Genomic DNA, 18,752 nt, shown 5'->3' on the forward strand with positions numbered 1-18,752 from the left:
AGGTTAAGTCACAAGATCATCATACCAAAGTAATCTACAAAACTGCAGCATGCTCAGTAAGCAGGGAGTTCTACACAAACAAATCATTAGAGAGAAGCCTTGAAACTATAGATATATATTTTTAATATAATCTCTCATAATATTACCCTCTGTGTGGGGTTCCTTTGCATGCACTGTTTTTTCACCATACTCTTAAACACATTGGTGTGTTGACTGTGTGAAGTTGTTCACAGGTGTTTGCCCTGTAATGGACTGGCACCTTGTCCAGGGTGTATTTCTATCTTGCACGCAATGATTCCATGCACTGAACCCTCAATGACCCTGAACAGGATGAAGCAGTTGTCAAGCAAGAATTTTGCTACTAAGCCACAACTATTGTGTACTAAGAAGCCTGTTTCAAATTTCACTTTTTTTTTTATATATATAAATGCTTTGGTTGAAACTTGTGCAGTGGCCTGCCAGGTGTAGTGAGGAAGGCATTGCTCATGAGGGCAGTTGTAAATAATAAATTCTCAAGGCTACATGCTCAGCAACCCAAGTGATGTCACAAGCCTTTTGTTTGTTTCTGCCCCCCCCCCCTTTGTCTGGTTTGCAGGACATTCATTTCTCTGCGTACAATTCTAAATTTGGAGGCAGCAAATAATCCACAGGTAACACTGATGAATAACCACTTTGGCTTCTTAGGCTGGATCACACTGAGGTTTCTGAGCCTAACACTCTAGAACTGATCTTGCTGGTTGTTTTCCCACATTTTAAATATAGACCTAAAAGGTATGAACTCAACCACATGCAGGATCCTGTAGATAATTGCATAGCCCAGAGACTCACAAGAAACCTGGCCTCAAATTTTCCAAATTAAATTAATGTACAGCTTAGTTATGTCCTGGGAGCTACTCAGTATAAATATTAAAATATAAGTTACAGCAAAAGCTGTGTAAAATCAATTCAGAGGAAACATTCAAATTAAGTTACATGATGCCCATCAGTTATCTGCTTACACTGTTTGAAAATATATATTAAAGAGCTTAATAATAAATTCTGTGCACCTTATTGTTGCATAGAGTGGTGTGGATAACAGTGGTTAAAAAGGAATTAAAACACTGTCCTCTGAACATTTTCCTCTTATAAATATATACAAAAAATCTGGACCTAGGCTACATTTTCAAAAAATGCAGTACAAAAGGTTCAAGCAATTCTCACATTATTGGAAAATATATACATATATAAAAACAGTGCTAATCTGGAAGCTGAAGAAGTGTCTGTGTGTCCTGCAGGCTCCAAGAGTCCTTCCATCATGGATATAAACAAAATATTTCCTGGTTGTTGTTTTTTTTTTTTGTGTGTGTGTTTTTGTGTGTGGGGGTGGGGGCATGAGGGGGTGTCTATGGAGACTTGTTTGTTAAGCACTGCAACTCTTGGCCCTCAGTGCTGCTTGGTGACTGGTTGGAGTCTACAGGGAAATCCTGGTCATATTTCTTGGAAGTAAACCTGCAGGAAGAAGAGAATGTTAAAATACTAAGCAGCATGCACAAATAGTCTGAGGAACATAACATACTACATAAATATTAAATGTATTATATAATTAAAAATAAAGTATTAATTTGAGAGGCCAGATAAGTTATTTCTACATACAACATAGAAGAAATGTAATGAATAGGCTTATCTCAGCAGTAGAGGGAATACTAAAGCCATGATTTCCATAAATACACCAATAAGCCATAAAATGAAAATCACTTTCTTGTTTCTGTACGCAGTCCATTTTATCTGCTCTGCTTTCCATATACGTGCCATTTGTAATTCTACTGTAGTCAAGCTATTGCTCTGCATACTACTTCCTAGTCCCTGTCACCAGATTTTTCAATGCTCAGAACCACCACAGCACTTGTATGATCTGGGTGGTGGATGATTCTCTGTACTGCAGTGACACTAATGTAACAGTGTGTTAGACAGTATTGTTACAATCATTTCTTCATTGTCTGTTACCACTTCATCCAGGTCAGGGTAGCGGTGGGTATGGAGCCTACCTGGAAACACAGGGTGCAAGGCAGGAACACACCATGGATGAGGCGCAAAGCCATCACTGTTTAAAACACACTCTTACACATACAGACACTTTTAAATACCTGATCTACTTATCAATGTGTGTTTTTGGATTGTGGGAGGAAAGTGGAAGAAACACACACAGACACTGCAAAAAAACACAAAACTGAAAAATGATCCACTGCTACAGTAATACCTGCCTGCCTGGAGGTGGTCCTGACCACTGAAGAACAGGTGCTAACAAAGTTTGCACTACATTCTGCAATTGTAGAACTACAAATTGCACACATGGAAATCAGAGCTGATAAAACAATGAGCACAGAAACAAGTAGTTTTAATGTTATGGCTTATTAGCCATGTACTGTATATATGAAAATCATACATAAGCCTATGTTTTGATGTACACAGTGCATACTACATGTAAATGCTTATAGAAGAGTGCTCAGTCTTGTTCCTGGACATCTATCATTCTACAAAATGTAGCTTCAGTAATAATCCAATGAACACAATCCAGATTTTGTACAAGGCTTTTGGACACATTTAACTTATAGCCCCATATTTAGGATCTGAGCTCTCCAGGGGGGTACATCTCCAGATTCAGGAGTAATTTGTGTGAGTGACTATGCTGTGGATGAGTTTAAATGTATTACTAGTACTGTCCAGATGCACTCAGGTCAGTTTTGTTAGATAAGTGTGAATGTGTTTACCTTTCTGCATCCTGAATGGTATCTGGCAGTGGTTTATTGGCTGTCTCAGGTAGAGCCAATGCGAGAGCGGCACCCAGCAGCGGGGTGGAACCAAATATCAGCACAGGCACAACAGGATTTTGCTGTCTAAGCAGATTTATCATTGGAGCTAAAACTCCACCTATTCGTGCGAACATTGAGGACACACCAATGCCTGTTTGTCTGTAGGGGAGAGTACCAAAAAGTTTTTACCTCACCATCATTAAAATGATGAATTAATCATCATTAAATCATCTGATTTAATATTATATTGTATTATTGAACAATAAAAATAGCATTTTTATTGATGTGCTGTTATTTACTTGTTTCTTAATAAAAATATAGAATAGAATTCAGGGAAGAACCATTATTTCATTTTTTCAGCTTTCATTGTGTTTTGAATTGACAGTTTCCTACTCAAATGCACAATGAAAACCACTAAAGGTCCAAAGGTTTAAACCACTAAAGGTTTTGATTTTTCCACCAAAAATAGCCCAACGTTTATATTTGGGCCACCGAATGTGTGCACATTCAGTCAATGTGTATTACATCAGCAAGGAATAGTGAATATCCAACAAGGGGATGTTTTGGACTAATGTAGTTGAGTACATACCTAAGCACAGTTGGGAAAAGCTCAGCTGAATAAATATAGATAATGGCAAAAGAGGCTGTGATTCCAAATTTCCCAGTCATGGCCAAAATAGTCTGTATATAAGGATAATCTGAAAGAGAGAGAACAAGTCATGAGACAAATAATAGACATTATCCTATTTGACATAGATGGTGTCTATCTTGCATTAACACCTCAAATCAGCTCAGAAAGGGCTTGTTAATGCATTCATTTTCTGTAAATGTCCAGTTCAGGGTCGCAGTGGGTCCAGAGCCAACCCAGAATCACTGGGCACAAGGTGGGATTCTCTGTAACTACTTTATCCTATTCAGGGTCACAGCAGGTCCGTAATCATTGTGTACAAGGCAGGGACAAACCCTGGATGAGGCACCATCCACCACAGGGCAATACATACTCATACAGCCACTCATACACTCACACCTATGGGCACTTCTAAATATCCAATTCACCAACCAGCCTGTGTTTTTGGACTTATGGAAGAAACCAGAGCAACGGGAGGAAACCCAGACAGACAGAGGAAGAACACACCAAACTCCTCACAGACACAGTAAGTGAGGTTTAAACACACAACCCCAGAATCCTGGAGCTGTGTGACAGTGGCACTACATATTGTGCCACAGTTCCACCCTAAAGTGTGCAGATAATATTGGTTCTTAAATTAAACTGTCAGCCATTTCTTTCAAATAATTTATACAAAATAAATTAATAACAAATTGCACACTGATATGTCTGCAGCAAAATGGTGCTGCCATTCAACCATCCAGATTTTTACATTAAGTTCACATTTTAGAAATAATTGCTTATAATAATAAAGACAGAACATCAGAACAGGAGATCAGGGGCAGATAAGAAGTAAGATTAGAGGAGTGCTAGAGAAAAAGCTTGTTTTGACAGAGATAAACAAGCCACAGCTGTGTGCTCACCTGCTGGGATGGCAAGCATGAGGAGGCAGGCTCCACCCCCAATGAAGAGGAAAATACTCAGAGGAAGTCGGCGGCTGCAGGGGAGGACGAGCAGCACTAGAGACCTTGCAGGAATCTCCACCAACCCAAACAGAAACTGAGTCAGGTACAAATCTGTACCCAGGTCAGACACCCCCAGAGACAGCCCATAATACACCAGCACATTCACAAACCTACACACATACACCAAGAGAATAAATAAGACCATATTAGCATTTTCATTATATGGGTAATATATCTTCAGTGTATAATGAAAAACATGTAACTTCGCAGGAAAAAGAAAAATTCTTCTTAACTTTCAATGGAGGTCAATGTAAAAAGATTTTATTGGAAGTCATTTTGGAGCATTCCAATTGGTCCATTCATCAAGACATGTTCACAAAATATAAAGGAAAGCTGCGGTGTTTAAATAGTAAAGTAAAAAGTAAAAATCAACTAAAATGGAGATACATTTTTCATTTGAGGGCAACTGTTTGCAACATAGCTTTTACAGACATTATATGGTTCAGAAATCTGGCATCTATCACCAGTGTCAAGAGTTAAGATTTTCTAAGGTAAGGTAAGACCAGAGCATCAAACATTAAAACATGTGAGTAGCTTTATCTAGCCATTTAATTCCAAAGAAATGTAAGAAGTTTGGAATTCTGGTTTAATGAAAACATTTACATTAAAAAAAACTTTTGGAGTCTCATTCACAATATTTAATTATACACTATTCTTATTAAGTACTTATTTTAGAAGTAAATGATTATATAATGTTAGATAATAGAAAACAAAAACTTTAGGGCTTCTCATTAGTAGAGCTCTGTTTAATTACAGAACACACCAGATGTAGAAGAGGATGAGGGCTCTTTTTCGCATCTCTGGAGTACGGAAGAGATCTGCAGCTGAGTGCTGACTCTGCCCCTGCATCACATCACCCTTGTCCAACTGCAACAGAGCCAACAACAGCACACAAACTCACACACACACATACGTCATCATGTTTTACTGTTAAGACATTTCTAATTATTCAATTTGTGTTGGACCAATAACAAATTCCATTATTGTCACAAGATCAACAAGCATTCACTAATAAAGATCTTAACTTTATGTAACCAAACTACTCAAAATGGGCGACACAGCTATGGACACTTTCGAGTAGCCAATCCTCCTTTCCACCAGAACACCTGGATGAAAGAGCTCTGAGCACACAGAGAGAACACACCAAACTCCTCACAGACAATCATCCGGAGTGGGTCTTGAACTCACAGTGCCAGGAGCTGTGTGACTACGAAACTACCTGCTGCGCCACCATACCGCCCTGAATGGTTTCAGAGATTAAAAAAAAACAACTTTTGCAATGTTTCAATATTTATGTGCCTGTATTATTGTCATCTTACTTTTCTTTATAAGGTCTGAGATCAAACATTCATTCATTATCTGTAACCGCTTATCCAGTTCAGGGTCGCCGTGGGTCCAGAGCCTACCTGGAATCATTAGGCGCAAGGCGGGAACACACCCTGGAGGGGGCGCCAGTCCTTCACAGGGCAACACACACACTCATATTCACTCACACACTCACACCTACAGACACTTTTGAGTCGCCAATCCACCTACCAATGTGTGTTTTTGGACTGTGGGAGGAAACCGGAGCACCCGGAGGAAACCCACGCGGACACGGGGAGAACACACACAGACAACTCCTCACAGACAGTCACCCGGAGCGGGAATCAAACCCACAACCTCCAGATCCCTGGAGCTGTGAGACTGCGACACTACCTGCTGCACCACAATGCCGCCATTGTATAAATTTAATCTATTTAAATATCTAACACTATGTTAGAAACATTAGAATATTTTTAAAGTTTATATAATTATTTATATAGTTAATAATATATCATTATTTGATTCACTCATTTTTTGATTCCTTTACTTTTATTGGGTTTTATATCATATTTATTCACTTGCTCTATTATTTACTGTTCAGTTTTCATTTGAATGTCTCTTTTGAGCATTTGTTAAAATTGTGATAACAAAAGGACATGTACAAATAATAAGTGCATGACAAAATATTAAGCAAGATTATCAAGCTGCTATTTGGACAGCTGGTTTTGCAGATGTCAGTAAAAGCCAGTACTGACACCACACCAGAACATGGACCTGAAGAAAACACCCATCCATCTACTGGTCTGATAATGTGAACTATAAACTTGAACTAATGTGAGTTTTATTCTGTCACCTCCAGGGGAACTCACCCATTTTAAGTCCCTGATTGGCCAGATGCCTGGAGAGGGTGGTGCCTATTGTCATGGTGATGTGAAAAGGAAGCTTTTGAGCTTAGATTTTCTCCAACATACTCTCACATACACACACATGCACAGACACACACACACAAACACACAGAAAGAGAGAGAGAGAGAGAGAGAGAGAGAGATTGTTTTACCTGCACTGTAGGAGGGAATGGACGTCCATTGACCATGGCTGCTCTACGCAAGAGAACAATAGCCTCCTCCTTTCTGTCATTCATCAGTAGCCAGCGAGCTGAATGAGGAAGAACCCTTAAGCAAAGCATGAGAAAGGGACAAAGAGGAGATTTAAGTAGCTTATATAAAGGAAGAACGAATGGTGGAATGGGTTAAGCACCCTAATTTATTAACAATGGTGTATTCAACAGTCCATTTCCTATGCCACATTTATTGGAAAAATATCAGACCTAATACAGTTAATTCAACTACTTTAACTACTTTCTAACAAATTGTTCAAAAATTGTGAAATAAAATACTTCCTTTCAAAATAGAGCTAGGTGTATCAGTAGACTGACAAATGATTTGTAGCTTGACAAACATCAAACCAGCAAGCTAGAAAGATGTAAAGAAATGACTGGGCAAAATACGTAAGGCTGTAAATTATTTAAAATGTTTTGGGTGGTCGGAGCCTGCAGTAACCTTGAAAGCCATGTCTACTGTTAGATTGTTTGTGGAGCTTCAAATCAGTATATTAAGTATACAGACATCTAGACAACGTGTGAATTAGATTACCCTAGATGTATTATGTATGAAACAGCTACTTGTTATATTTAAATAATGTTGTGTTTTTGTACTCTCACCAGATGTAGAAAATAAAGAGGAATCCTGGTGCTGAAATGGCCACCTGTAGTTTTCGCCAGTCTCGAATGAAGTAAGCCATACCAGCCAACAGCATGTAGCCAAATCCAAAAAAATAATCAGTAAAGATTCCAGCCAGCATGCGTCTCTTTGTGGATGTCCATTCTGTCCCTGTACAGTTTTTGGGGAAGATTGTGGAGCAGGGATTTGGATATGAATAAGGAAGGAAAAGGACTGACTACAAGTTTAGGACTGAAACATAGGAAAGATGTAACTGGTTATTCCAGTCATTTTTGTCATGTTATTTACCTTACGCTAACACTGTTATTTAATGTTAACACATCAGATTTCATAACTGAGGCTAAAGAGTTTGCATCCAAACATTCCAAAAGCGGAAGACAGAAGTGTCTAGGCCTGACAAAAGCATTTCAATTATATACCATATTTAAGGCATCCTATAATTTCCCAAATTGTAGTCCAAATCTTCCAAAAGTACTGGAGCAGTCTAAATGCCTTTTTTGTCCATACTCAACTTTACTATAACTATACCCAACTTTTATTTGCTGAGCGTAGACATTTGTTGAGTTATTTAACAATTTACTTTACTTTTAATGCCTTGTATTAATATTTTATTGCTGCTTATTGCACATACAGGTGTTGCTTAATAAATTAAAATTAGAATAAACAACACAAAACACCTGCAATGGATTCCTAAACCTTTAAAATGGTCCCTTAGTCTGGTTCAGTAGGCTACAGAATCATGGGGAAGACTGCTAACGTGACAGATGTCAAAAATTTGGGGGTCGGTTCACAAGGAGTCAGTGCTTAAAGAGCCACCACACACAGACGTATCCAGGACATGGGCCACGACTGTCGCATTCCTTGTGTCAAGCCTCTCATGACCCAGAGACAACACCAGAAGTTTCTTACCTGGGCCAAGGAGAAAAAGGACTGGACTAATGCTCAGTGTCCAAAGTCTTGTTTTCTGATTAAAGTAAATTTTGCATTTCGTTTGGAAATCAAGGTCCCAGAATCTGGAGGAAGAGTGGAGAGGCACTCAATCCAAGCTGCTGGAGTCTGGTGTGAAGTTTCTACAATCAGTGATGGTTTGGGGAGGCATGTCATCTGCTGGTGTTGGTCCACTGTGTTATATCAAGTCCAAAGTCAGTGCAGCCATCTACCAGGACATTTCAGAGCATTTCAGGCTTCCTTCTACTGACAAGCTTTATGGAGATGCAGATTTCATTTTCCAGCAGGACTTAGCACCTTGTCCAGACCCAACAATGCAGATGAGCTGAAGGCGGCTTTCAAAGCAACTGGGCTTCCATAACACCTCAGCAGTGCCACAGGCTGATCACCTCCATGCCACACCACACTGATGAGGTAATTCATGCAAAAGGAGCCCAGGCCAAGTATTGTACGTACTTTTGAGTATGCAAATATTTCTGTATTAAATTTTTTTTTTAAATTGGTTTTATATAATACTCAAATTTTCTGAGATAATGACTTTTGGGTTTTCATTGGCTGTAAGCCATTATCATCAACATTAAAAGAAATGAATGCTTGAAATAGATCACTCTGTTTGTAATGAATCAATATAACATATGAGTTTCACTTTTTTATCTGAATTATTGAAATAAACAAACGTTTTGATGATATTCTAATTTACTGGGATGCACCTGTATCCCCATGGCAATTTTAAAGTAAAAAGACAAAATATCCTACTTTAATTAACTGTCATATACAAACTCTCTTACACCATTGATAATGTCTATTGACTCATTCATGCTCTGCTAAAATGATTTTGAAATGACAGCAATATGAGACTTAATCCAGTTATTCTGATTTTGTTTTTTAAATGACTTTAATGGGGTACATTTATGTTGGCATGTGCCCTACTGCCTTGTTCATATACAAATCCTTGTTGTGTGATTTATCGACATTGTGGATATTTTTAACACTGAAGCGCAATCAAGCATGCAGCTATACAAACAGTAATATGAGAAGTGTTGTGATGTGTTACTCTGACTCACCCAACACAAAGGCATTAATGATTATGCCTGAGATGGTGGTCCCTATGAAGAAGCGCAGAATCACATACACCAAGAAATTTGGAGAAAAAGCAGCAGCCACACCAAACACTGTCTGAAGGGCAAGAGACAAAAGCAGGGCAAATCTCCTTCCAAACCTGAGAGAGAGAGAGAGAGAGAGAGAGAGAGAGAGAGGAGAGAGAGAGAGAGAGAGAGAGAGAGAGAGAGAGAGAGAGATGACTAAATACTGAACATATAGTACTACCTGAAGATTTTATTATAGTGAATAAATTACAAAGTGTGTAAATAATTCATAGTAGCTTCTAAATACTTCATCATTGTACCATTAAAAATCTTATAAACTGAACTTACCTGTCAGCCATTGCTCCAAACAAAACAGCTCCAATAAGTAAGCCCAGCATATAGATGGATGAACCAATGTTGTTTAGACTAGCCCTGTCACACACTAGATCCCACTACAGGCACAAACATAAATAATCACAGAGGAAAGAAACTTGTTATCACTTACTGAACACATTGCCATTAACAAAACAAGCATCCCAACAATTCTCATAATCTCTAATTTTGTATCTCATAAAGAGTATAAACATTTGAGGGCATTGAAATTTTGGTGCTGGATTATGGTAAAGTCTGCTGCTAACTGAGGAGCACCTTGGTTCAGTAGTCTTTTTTACAACCAATAACACAAGGAAAACTAGCTAATAACCAAAATGGTACTATTAGCCAAGAAAACTCTGTATTAAGTGTTAATATTTATTGTTAATACATGCAAGGTTTTCTCAATACGCATGATATCTACAAGCTTAAATACAGGTTTGGGTTACAGATTACATCTAACACCTAAAAGCAGGCTTGTTTTTCTGAAAGAGTGATGGAGCAAACACCCCTCCCTTCTTCCAGTAAATGCTTTCAAAACATTAGGCTCCAGCCTCCATACAATGTGGTCTCCTCCAGAGCTTTTTCCTTACTAGTTGACATGCTACTCTAATTAAAGTGTCTAATGTGGTGTTCTGACTTCACCACAAAGGGATTAAAAAATATTTTGTCTTTTAATGCCTTTTGTTGACTCTAAGTTTGGGAGCTACTCTGAGCCATTTCAACTGTATGAGTCTTAGGATGACTGTTCTTTCTGCTTTAAAAATATGGGCAACATTCATAGCAGGCTGAGGGTTAACATTTTAGAAACACACACACAAATAAACCAAGAACTAATAAACTGAAAAGATGTTAACTTCAATTAAATTTAAATATGCTGAACCTCATTTATTAGACTGATTTTTTTATTATTATTAAAGTAAGTCTGCATAGCTATAGTCACTTCACTGTAGTTCAATGCTAGAAGTGATATCAAGAGTGAAACAAACAACCAACGCCAGAACTGAACATGTTTTGCCTTGAAATTGCAATGTTTTAATGACTCAAATGGACAAATTCAGTCAGCCATGGTTTCTGACATAATAAACCAAATAATCAAATCAAATCAAATCAAAGTTTATTTGTCACATACATAGTAATACACGCTACAACCTGCAGTGAAATGCTTTGAAGTTAAAGAAAAAGGAAATAGAAATATAATAAAATACAATAATATAAAATATATATACATTCTCAAAGTAAACAATATTAAACTAAAAATATTCATTCATTCATTATCTGTAAGCGCTTATCCAGTTCAGGGTCGCGGTGAGTCCAGAGCCTACCTGGAATCATTGGGTAATACACACTAAAGGGGGCGCCAGTCCTTCACAGGGCTAAACTAAAAATAATTAACGTTAAAACTGTACAACAAAGACAAAATAAGATAAAATATCGTACATCTGAATAATGTGCATGAAGTGACAAATGAAAAGGTCTGTGCAATAAAAGCAGTTAACAGTCCTGTATTGGGTGTGCAGTGTGAGCTGGATGAAGTCTAGGTTTAGACCTGGATGACTGAGGTCCTTCACTATCTTCTGGGCTTTGGACCAGCACTGCTTCTTATAGATGGTCTAGAGGTCAGGAAGCACGACGTGGCTGATGCCCTCAGCCAAGCACACTACCCTCTGTAGTGTCCATCTATGTTGTTGGGTGCTGTATCTGAACCAGGTTGTGATGTTCCCTGTGAGGATGCTCTCGGTGGTGCATGAGTAGACGTTCCGCAGGACCTTGGAGGGCAGTCTGAAGTCCCTTAGGCAATGACAGGACTTCTTTGCCAGATTGTTGATGTAGCATGACCATGACAGGTCCTGCGAGATGTGATCTCCAAGGTACCTGAAGCTGTCCACACTTCCACTGCAGCACCGTTGATCCTCAGAGGGTGATAGCTCCTTGTCTGTTACCTGCTGTAGTCAACTATCTGCTCCTTCAGGTAGGCCCACTCATCATTGTTGGAGTTCGGTCCTACTACAACAGTATCATGAGTAAACCTGATGATGGATGTGGAGCTGGAAGTGGCCACACAGTCATAGATGTATAATGAGTCATTATGAATCATTACAATTATGCTTTGTTGAAAAGGCAGAAGAGAACCCTGATGTATATATCATATCATACAGAGATGTGTTCTGTTTTCATTTCCAAAGTTGATAAATGAGTATTGAACCTTCAAGTGAGTTATATCAACAAGGTGGTGATGAACTCGCAGTGCAATGTGGAAACTGACAACTCATCACAGCCTACCCACCATCAGCTGTATGAGGTAAGCAACAGAGGCCATGGTATGAGATAATCCAAGGCGTAGAATTAGTATGGATGGAAGTGATGTGTAACCACCAATATAAAGAAATTTTTTAATTGTCCCCACCAATAATTTGATCCCTTCAACAAAAAAAAGATCTCTTAACATCTCATTAACCTAGAGGAGCAGAAAGGTTTGTATCATGTTCTCAACTCGAGTCCTACCCCCCCCCCCCCCCCCATAACACATATGGCCAGTGTGATTGGCTGTGATTGGCTGTGCAATGGGGGTGACACATGGTGTCTAAATCAAGAGGATTGATTTATTTGATAGATTTATATAGCGCCTTTCTAATACCCAAGGTCGCTTTACACAAAGAGGAGGGGAAGAAAGAGAAAAAAAATAGAGGAATACACTTATGCCTGCAGAGTGCAGAAGTACTGAGAGAAGAGATAGGTCTTTTGCTGGGATTTAAAGGCAGAAATTGAAGAGTAGAGACGAAGACTTTGTGGTAGGAGTCTAAGGTTAACTAGAGGGCGCAAGAGGCTGAGCTAGAGATAGGGCCTATTTGCATATTCATACTGAAAGAGTGTGAGGATGCAGGGTTACATCTAAGCCACTTTTAAGTTATAAGGGGAACTTCACAACATGCCATTCTGATGAACAGAGAGTTTTTAAGGGTTTAATCTGTGAACATAGTATGATTTATAATCTGAATAACACTTGCAGCTGAATAGGGCTGGGAGAGGGCCTAAACTTGAACTTCATCATTAACTACAATGTTGCCCTTTGACCTAATTTGGTCCCTGAGAATGCAGGGTCTCTCACCTTTAATTTGACCAGAAAGAAAGTTAGCTTAACCCCACCCAGTGAATGCTTAATAGTGTAATACATACAATTAACTCTTTTATATATTGTAATTTAGTGAGTAAAGTTTACCTCAGTGACTGTGGTGGTCTCGAACACATCGTGGCTGTACGCCCACCCTGCCTCGCACTCTGACACACTCTGGTTTCCCGCCGTTTTGGCTCTGCACGAGCGCTCGTGGTCTGTGGCACGCGGGTCGCTGAGGTTTGCGAGCTGCAGCTGGAGAGCGTCCGCGCGCGAGAGGCAGCGGTGCGGCGGCGTGGCGCTCGTGAACACACTCACCATCATGTGGAAGGCGAGCAGGATCTGCGGGAGACAAATCCATACGTACAGCGTCTTCTGGAAGCGGCCGAAGCCGCCGGCGATGACCAAGAGCTGCTCGAAATTCATCCCGAGCGCCTTGAGGATCTGCACTTCAACGCGCGCTGGACCGCGAGGAGAGTAGATGTGGCTGGAGGAGGTGGGAGGCGGTATTTCAGGGGAGAATACACAAAGTTTACACTCTGGTGCTGCAGAAATTCATCGATATCGTCGGTTCTACGCTGTCAGGAACAACCGCACAATGCAAATATATCGGCGCACAGTGTAAATACACCATCAACGTCCCCAGGGCTAAACTGATTATCTGAGTTACGTTTTAAAGGCACGGCACTCACGTTCTCGGGGGAAGCATCTTCCCAACACAGCAACCAACAGAACAGAAGCGTGGTCCCGCGAAACAACCCTGCAGAAAGGGACAAAGAGCCCAAGACTGAAGTGTACTCTCTCTCTAAGATTTTTAATGGTACAATGATGAACTATTTAGAAGCTACTATGAATTATTTACACACTTTGTAATTTATTCACTATAATAAAATCTTCAGGTAGTACTATATGTTCAGTATTTAGTCATCTCTCTCTCCCTCTCTCTCTCATACACCCACACGCACACACTTATTATCTCTCTCTCCCTCTCTCTTATACACACACGCACACACTCACTCATTATCTCTCCCTCTCACACACACACTCATTATCTCTCTCTGGGACAGAGTAAACTCAACACTATACACAGGTATACATATTTAGTACTGATACTGTAAATCAAAATGATCAATGAGAAATCAACTCTGAATGTTAGATTTACCACTTTCAGTGTGTATGTTAATCCACACCAGATCAAGTTAATTTTACACTTCAAGTGTTCACATCTAACCTCATTACTGTTCAAACAGTATAACGTCATTGTTCACATTTAACACTGACATTGTTCACACCTACAGTGTTCACTGTGGTTAAAATTATAAAACACTCTAAACACAATTAGCACAACATCCATCAGTTGTAAACCATACCATTAACATATTTCATGTTGTTTTCACAAAATTAAAGCTATGCATATTTTTTGACTAATTTGCAAATACTTGCGCGCAGCACGCCCGAAATGAAACCTGATCCTAAACTGAGACATATGCTGGTGTTGAAGTGCTGTCAATGACATGGACTCATCCAAAGGGTCTTTCTGGATTGAGTGGTCTGGTCAGTGTGGGTATACAACACATACAGAAACAGAGAGAGGAAAAAAATGTCAGGACAAGGGAGAGCTTGAAAAAGGACTGTGCATTTTTATGTTGTTTTTTTTTTTTTTACTGTATTTGTGCATTTCATTTTTACACATTTGGGACCAAAGGCCATGTATGTTGGATTTTTTGTTGTTTACTTGTAGAAATTTCATGACCCTACACTCAGAAAACTGTCACTGTTGTGGTACCTTTTGCTCTCTCTGTGGTGGTACCCTCAATGGTACTTATCCCTTATGGTTTAGATAGGGGACATAATTGTATGTCTATGTCACAGTCTATTATAATTGTTGTTATTATATATATTATATAGTTGTTTCATTTCATCTCTAGGACTTTTTATTTTATTTTATAGACTTCTATAATTGAATTTTTACACAACTGAACTCTAAAACCAAATCAAATCAAATTTATTTATATAGCGCTTTTCACAACTGATGTTGTCACAAAGCAGCTTCACAGAATTCCAGTAAGACAAGATTTGACATGAAATGTGAAGACAAATGTAAAACCCTCAAGTGAGCAAGCCAGGGGCGACAGTGGCAAGGAAAAACTCCCCCAGCTGAGGAAGAAACCTTGGGAGGAACCAAGGCTCACAAGGGGTGACCCATCCTCCTCTGGTCAATCTACTGGTGATGATAGTTAGTAGTCCATGAGAACTTCAGTGTAGGGACAGCTTCAAGGCACTTGGTGGTTGCTGGAGCGTGGGCAGCTGGTCTGAAGCGTGGAGGAGGATCTCGACAGTCATCCATCAGTGTCCAGACAGACAGGTGGGCAGTCGTTTACTCGGAAAGATGTAAAGGGATGGAATTAGTTTTTAACTGTTTTGTGTTTGTAAAGTAGAAAATATGAAAATTTCCAGAGTGTGGCTAAAGACTCCGGCAGATCTGACTATGACAGCATTAACTAAAAGGAGAGAACCAGGAGGACACACAAACACGGGAGCATCCTGAAACACTGGCATCCCTCCGCTCCACCGTCAACAAACCTGAGTGATCGCGAGAAGCGGCGGGACGACAGCACCAGCGTCTCAGTATACTATAATTCCCTGTGTCCATGGACCCCCCGGATCTGCCGCCTTTATCTATGGGGGAGCATTAGCTACCAAATGATAAACTAAACAAATGAGTTTTTAGCCTACATTTGAAGATTGCGACTGTGTCTGAGTCCCGAACATTTTCTGGAAGATCATTCCAGAGTTGGGGGGCTTTATAAGAAAAGGCTCTTCCCCCAGCTGAGGCCTTCTGAATTCTGGGAACATTTAAAAATCCAGTATTCTGAGATCTGAGTGAACGTGGAGGCTCATAATAGGAAATTGTATCTTGGAGATATTCAGGAGCAAGCCCATGTAGAGCTTTATATGTTAATAACAAAATTTTGTAGTCAATGCGGAATTTAACAGGCAGCCAATGAAGTGATGATAAAACTGGGCTGATATGTTCAAATTTTCTAGTTTTAGTGAGGACCCTAGCTGCAGCATTTTGAACTAGTTGAAGTTTTCTTAAATTGCTGCTGGTGCATCCTGACAGTAGTGCGTTACAGTAGTCAAGCCTTGAAGTAATAAAGGCATGTACTAATGTTTCTGCGTCCTGGAGGGATAAGGCATTTCTAATCTTAGCAATATTGCGAAGATGTAAAAAAGCTGTCCTAGTGATACTACCTATGTGTTGATCAAATGATAAATCCGGGTCAATTATGACACCAAGATTTTTTGCTGCTGAACCAGGTTTAACTGGAAAGTTAGCTAGATTTAAAATTAAATCTGATAATTTATTTCTTGTCACTTTTGGACCCAAAAGCAGGACCTCTGTTTTGTTGCTGTTTAGAAGGAGGAAGTTACGCAACATCCAGCCTTTCACGTCTTTTACACAGTCCTCTATTTTCTTTAATCTGTGTTTGTCATCGGGCTTGGCTGAAATATACAATTGTGTGTCGTCTGCGTAACAGTGAAAGTTAATGTCATGGTTTCTTATAACTGTGCCTAGCGGTAGCATGTATAATGTAAATAATAATGGTCCTAAAATAGAGCCTTGTGGAATTCCAAATCTTACTTTAGAATAATTTGAATTTAGATTGTTTACTTTTACGAATTGATAACGTTCCGTTAAGTAAGATTTGAACCATAATAGGGCTGTCCCTGTGATTCCAACCATGTTTTCTAACCTTTCTATGAGAATATTGTGGTCTATTGTATCGAAGGCTGCGCTTAGGTCAAGAAGCACCAACAGGGATACGTGGCCTTGATCAGAGGCAAGAAGAAGATCATTTGTTATCTTGACTAGAGCTGTCTCTGTACTATGATGTTGCCTGAATCCAGATTGGAATTTTTCATATATATGATTCTTATGTAGATATGAACTAAGTTGTTGGGCCACAGCTCTTTCTAAGATCTTAGACAGAAATGGCAAATTAGAAATAGGCCTGTAATTAGACAGTGTACTAGCATCAAGATTTGGTTTCTTGATCATAGGTTTAATAACTGCTAGTTTAAAAGCTTTGGGTACATGGCCCAGACTAAGCGATGAGTTTACTATAGTTAAAAGAGGATCAATAATAGCTGGTAGTACTTCTTTGAGCAACTTTGTGGGAATTGCATCAAGTGTGCAAGTTGTACAGTTTGCGGAGGTGATAATCTTCTCTAGTTCTAATTGTGGGAGTGGGTAAAAGGTTTCAAGTCTTTCTTTTACAGTTATATTATGTTTAGTAAAGTAAAACCACTATTGTACCTTTATGGTTTTTCTCCATTGTGTACACAAAAAAATAGAACTATGCACACAATTCTGAAAACTTGAAGAACTTGCTCTATAAGAGATAAGCATTTAATAGCTGTGTGTAAAGCATTAATGGAAGGAATGAGTTTTGAGGAGAGATTTTGGAGGTTTTGAGTGCTGTGTTTCATTTTGCCAGAGAGATGTGGCCTTTTGACAAAGTAATAAACTCTTCTGGGTTTGTGTTTAGAGTTTTGACAAATTGAGCCACGTTTCTGGAAATGTGTTTAAAGGTTTGGGAAAAACTGTAAAGTTACATTTACACTGTTTGTTCCTTTAGTGACAATACTGTACCTGTACAGTACCTTTTTTTTCTGAGAGGTTACCTTTAAAAACATGTTTTCTGCACCAAGTCTGTCATGAACTATTCTTGTCTACCATACAGTAAATATTAGTCATTCACCTGTAGATAGTATGTTACCAAAAATTCATACATTTGACACTAAAGCGAAAAATGTAGTGGTTTCCAGGAAAAAGACAGTGGATGTCATAACGTCTATTGTTTGCTGGTAGAACTGAAAGATGGAATGCAATTCTGTTTCTGTAATGCCATCAACTGTTTTACATTTTGAGAGTTGTTTTGCTCTAATTGATTATATGGTCGGCTTGGATAGAAAACATGTGCCAGTGTTTTGAAAGTGTGACTTAATATTGAAGCATATTTACTGTGCTTTGATAAAGTTAGTGTATGTAGAGAAAGTTTTGTTTGAATGTTGAAATGAAAACTTGGTATTTACTGAACAAAATGTGGTTTTGAAAATGTATCTTAGGTACCGGTAAATGCATTTTAGCAATTGTAAAAAAAACAACAGCAATGTTGATCTTAGGTTATATTCCTACACTCACAAAAAAAAGGTAAATTATTGTCACTGAAGGTACACGCAGTATCTTTAATATACAACAGTGTTTTAAATTTTTCCCCCTAGAGTTACATTACATTCTCTTCTCCAGAACAAGAGGTGAATATTTGTGATATTTCATTATAGAACCTTCCTGGAGATGAAATGGGGCCTGTGAAATCAACACGATTTTAAAATCTGCAATTATAATAGAACAAAGTATGTTCTCTAACTAAAAGTAGTAGCCTTGACAGCAACTATGAATGTAGAACACTTTTTTATGCTTTTAGGCAACACTTGTGCTTGTTTTGAAGTTGTTTCTATATCCAAAATAAGTTAAATATTGATTCCAACAATCATATTGTAAACAAGTTAGATAACACTTTGAAGAGGCATAAAAGTTGTGATCAGTGCACAAATGAGAAAACAAATGTAGGCTATTCACCTAAGACAGGTAACATTTGAAGCAATGCCTAGTTAAAGAGCAACATAGCCTAGTTAAAGATATTTTGCTTTAACATGTAAAACTGGAACAAATGGCACACCAAGAAACCCTCAAGAATATTTG

At 38.8% G+C, this 18,752-nt stretch overlaps 1 protein-coding gene and 1 long non-coding RNA gene across 3 annotated transcripts; one reads left to right on the forward strand and one right to left on the reverse strand.

Moving 5' to 3' along the window:
* Nucleotides 1-157: 157 nt before the first annotated feature.
* On the reverse strand, nucleotides 158-13,408 carry si:dkey-166k12.1 (solute carrier family 22 member 13). The gene is made up of 10 exons (XM_066674758.1): nucleotides 13,091-13,408; nucleotides 9,847-9,950; nucleotides 9,478-9,632; nucleotides 7,447-7,615; nucleotides 6,784-6,898; nucleotides 5,185-5,288; nucleotides 4,320-4,531; nucleotides 3,379-3,487; nucleotides 2,748-2,948; nucleotides 158-1,488 (listed from the first exon to the last, which is right to left on the reverse strand). The coding sequence occupies exons 1-10, from the start codon at nucleotides 13,406-13,408 to the stop codon at nucleotides 1,383-1,385; spliced, it is 1,593 nt and encodes a 530-aa protein (XP_066530855.1). The 3' UTR covers nucleotides 158-1,382.
* On the forward strand, nucleotides 3,754-5,908 carry LOC136699780 (uncharacterized). Of its 2 annotated transcripts, none has more exons than XR_010803673.1 (3): nucleotides 3,754-3,943; nucleotides 4,291-4,482; nucleotides 5,178-5,908. It is a non-coding gene; the product is annotated as an uncharacterized lncRNA (long non-coding RNA). The 2 variants fall into 2 exon arrangements; XR_010803672.1 differs by having other exon boundaries at nucleotides 4,291-4,464.
* Nucleotides 13,409-18,752: the final 5,344 nt, after the last annotated feature.

Source organism: Hoplias malabaricus, chromosome 6 (assembly GCF_029633855.1).
Source record: "Hoplias malabaricus isolate fHopMal1 chromosome 6, fHopMal1.hap1, whole genome shotgun sequence".
Taxonomy (NCBI): Eukaryota; Metazoa; Chordata; class Actinopteri; order Characiformes; family Erythrinidae; genus Hoplias; species Hoplias malabaricus.

Bases quoted from the DNA above. Each gene is read 5' to 3' on its own strand.
- si:dkey-166k12.1 (XM_066674758.1), bottom strand. From the start codon at position 13,408: ATGAATTTCGAGCAGCTCTTGGTCATCGCCGGCGGCTTCGGCCGCTTC. The intron at 2,949-3,378 runs GTATGTACTCAA...TCTCCCCTACAG, and splicing joins CTTTTCCCAACTGTGCTTAG to ACAAACAGGCATTGGTGTGT. The intron at 1,489-2,747 runs GTAAACACATTC...TTCTTCCTGCAG, and splicing joins ACCATTCAGGATGCAGAAAG to GTTTACTTCCAAGAAATATG.